General features: G+C 44.8%; 1 protein-coding gene across 1 annotated transcript; it reads left to right on the forward strand.

Annotated features, from left to right (window-relative positions):
- The first annotated feature begins 371 nt into the window (after positions 1 to 371).
- LOC125160374 (olfactory receptor 2A5) lies at positions 372 to 1,304 on the forward strand. The gene has a single exon (XM_047849288.1). The coding sequence runs from the start codon at positions 372 to 374 to the stop codon at positions 1,302 to 1,304; it is 933 nt and encodes a 310-aa protein (XP_047705244.1).
- Positions 1,305 to 2,072: the final 768 nt, after the last annotated feature.

Genomic DNA, 2,072 nt, shown 5'->3' on the forward strand with positions numbered 1-2,072 from the left:
TAGAAAGTAAAAGTATATGAGACTATGGCTATGGGACTTCCCAAATGAAACAGTCATGCTGGAAAACACATTATTCCGTGGCTGCCATCATAATAGTAAAAACATAGATCTTACGATCAAAGTTAAATAAAATTGTGTAGAAGTCCAAATAGTGCATGAAATCCTGTGCTCACTTGTACTACTTACCTGAATAGATTTTTCTTTCTGCTTTACAGTGGATTAAAGGAGTTGACATAATGGCTCTGGAAAGGATTGCCAGCTGAGCGAACAGACAGTAAATACCTTAAAACCCCTCTTTCTGTTAAATAAGTAACCCAGATCAGAGTTTGTTCCTCAGCAGCAGTGACGGATACAGATACTGTTGTCAGGGAATGACAGAAAATCAAACATGGGTCACAGAATTCATTCTCCTGGGATTCCCACTCAGCCCACTGACTCAGGTGTTCCTCTTCGGGCTCTTCTCCCTGTTCTATGCCTTCACCCTGCTGGGGAACAGCACCATCCTGGGGCTCATCTGGCTGGATTCCCGACTGCACACCCCCATGTACTTCTTCCTCTCCCACCTGGCTGTTGTTGACATAGCCTATGCCTCAAATAATGTCCCAAAGATGCTGGCGAACCTTCTGAACAAGGAAAAAACCATCTCCTTTGTCCCATGCATAATGCAGACCTTTTTATACATGGCTTTTGCTCACACTGAGTGTCTCATCTTAGTAATGATGTCTTATGATCGATATGTGGCAATTTGCCACCCCCTACGTTACACTGTCGTCATGAACTGGAGAGTATGCACGGTTCAGGCTGTAATTTCCTGGGCATGCGGCTCCCTGCTGGCCCTGGTCCATGTGGTTCTTATCCTGAGGCTGCCCTTCTGCGGGCCTCATGAAATCAACCACTTCTTCTGTGAGATCCTGTCTGTCCTCAAGCTGGCCTGCGCTGACACCTGGCTCAACCAAGTTGTCATTTTTGCTGCTTCTGTGTTTATCTTAGTCGGGCCCCTCTGCCTGGTGCTGGTGTCCTACACGCGCATCCTGTTCGCCATCCTGAGGATCCAGTCCGGGGAGGGCCGCAGAAAGGCCTTCTCCACCTGCTCCTCCCACCTCTGCGTGGTGGGGCTCTTCTTTGGAAGCGCCATTGTCATGTACATGGCCCCCAAATCCCGCCACCCTGAGGAGCAGCAGAAGATCCTTTCCTTGTTTTACAGCCTTTTCAACCCTATGCTGAACCCGCTGATCTACAGCCTGAGGAACACCGATGTCAAGGGCGCCCTGAAGAGAGTGCTGTGGATGGAGAGATCAATGTGAGGGATGCCAGAGATGGTCTTGATGGTGGAAGAGTTGTTTTCTATGACATTTGGGGTGATGATAATACAAATGCCTTACAAAAATCTCATGTATAAGATTTTCAATATTAAAACTATATATTGATCAGATTCTGTCCCTAAGCATGGGGTACTTCCAGACCACAAGGTGTAAGCGGAAAATCACAAAGTACAGGCCATATGAGAATTGTGTAGTGATGAAACACTGGAGTGGAGAGCCATGGACTCCTATGGCCAATCCCCAAAGCTACCTAAGATCCAGTTTCTTTTGAGGCTTTTTTCTCTGACATCTCCCCTTAAGTTCATCTAAGATTTCCATCTCCTTTGTTGCTGTAAGTATATGCTAATAATGCCATGATCGATTCTGTACAATAGTACACCTCTAGCAAGACAGAATAAATAGTGACCTTGTTAAGCAGTCCCCTCCTAGGAAATACAGTGAGGACTGTGGGTAGAGCCAACACCCTCATCTGGAACTTAAAGTCTAAGCAGGATGACATTAGTTCTGAAAAATTATGGGCATCAGAGCCTGAGGAGTCTATTCCTGTGAAAAGCAAAGTTTAATTTTATGGGGTTTTTATATGTATATGAGAGGCAGAGAAATATCAGGATCTTTGTTTCATTTTATTTAATTATGCTCCATTTACTTTAAGAGTTTGTGTTTAGAATAAATACGAGATTCAGTTATTAGGGAGAATTGCCTTGTCCAGTGTTCAGGTTACAAAGCCGGATGTAGGTAACAATTGACCAT

This window comes from Prionailurus viverrinus, chromosome A2 (genome assembly GCF_022837055.1).
Source record: "Prionailurus viverrinus isolate Anna chromosome A2, UM_Priviv_1.0, whole genome shotgun sequence".
NCBI lineage: Eukaryota > Metazoa > Chordata > Mammalia > Carnivora > Felidae > Prionailurus > Prionailurus viverrinus.

Coding starts and splice junctions, on each gene's coding strand:
- LOC125160374 (XM_047849288.1), top strand. CDS start 372: ATGACAGAAAATCAAACATGGGTCACAGAATTCATTCTCCTGGGATTC.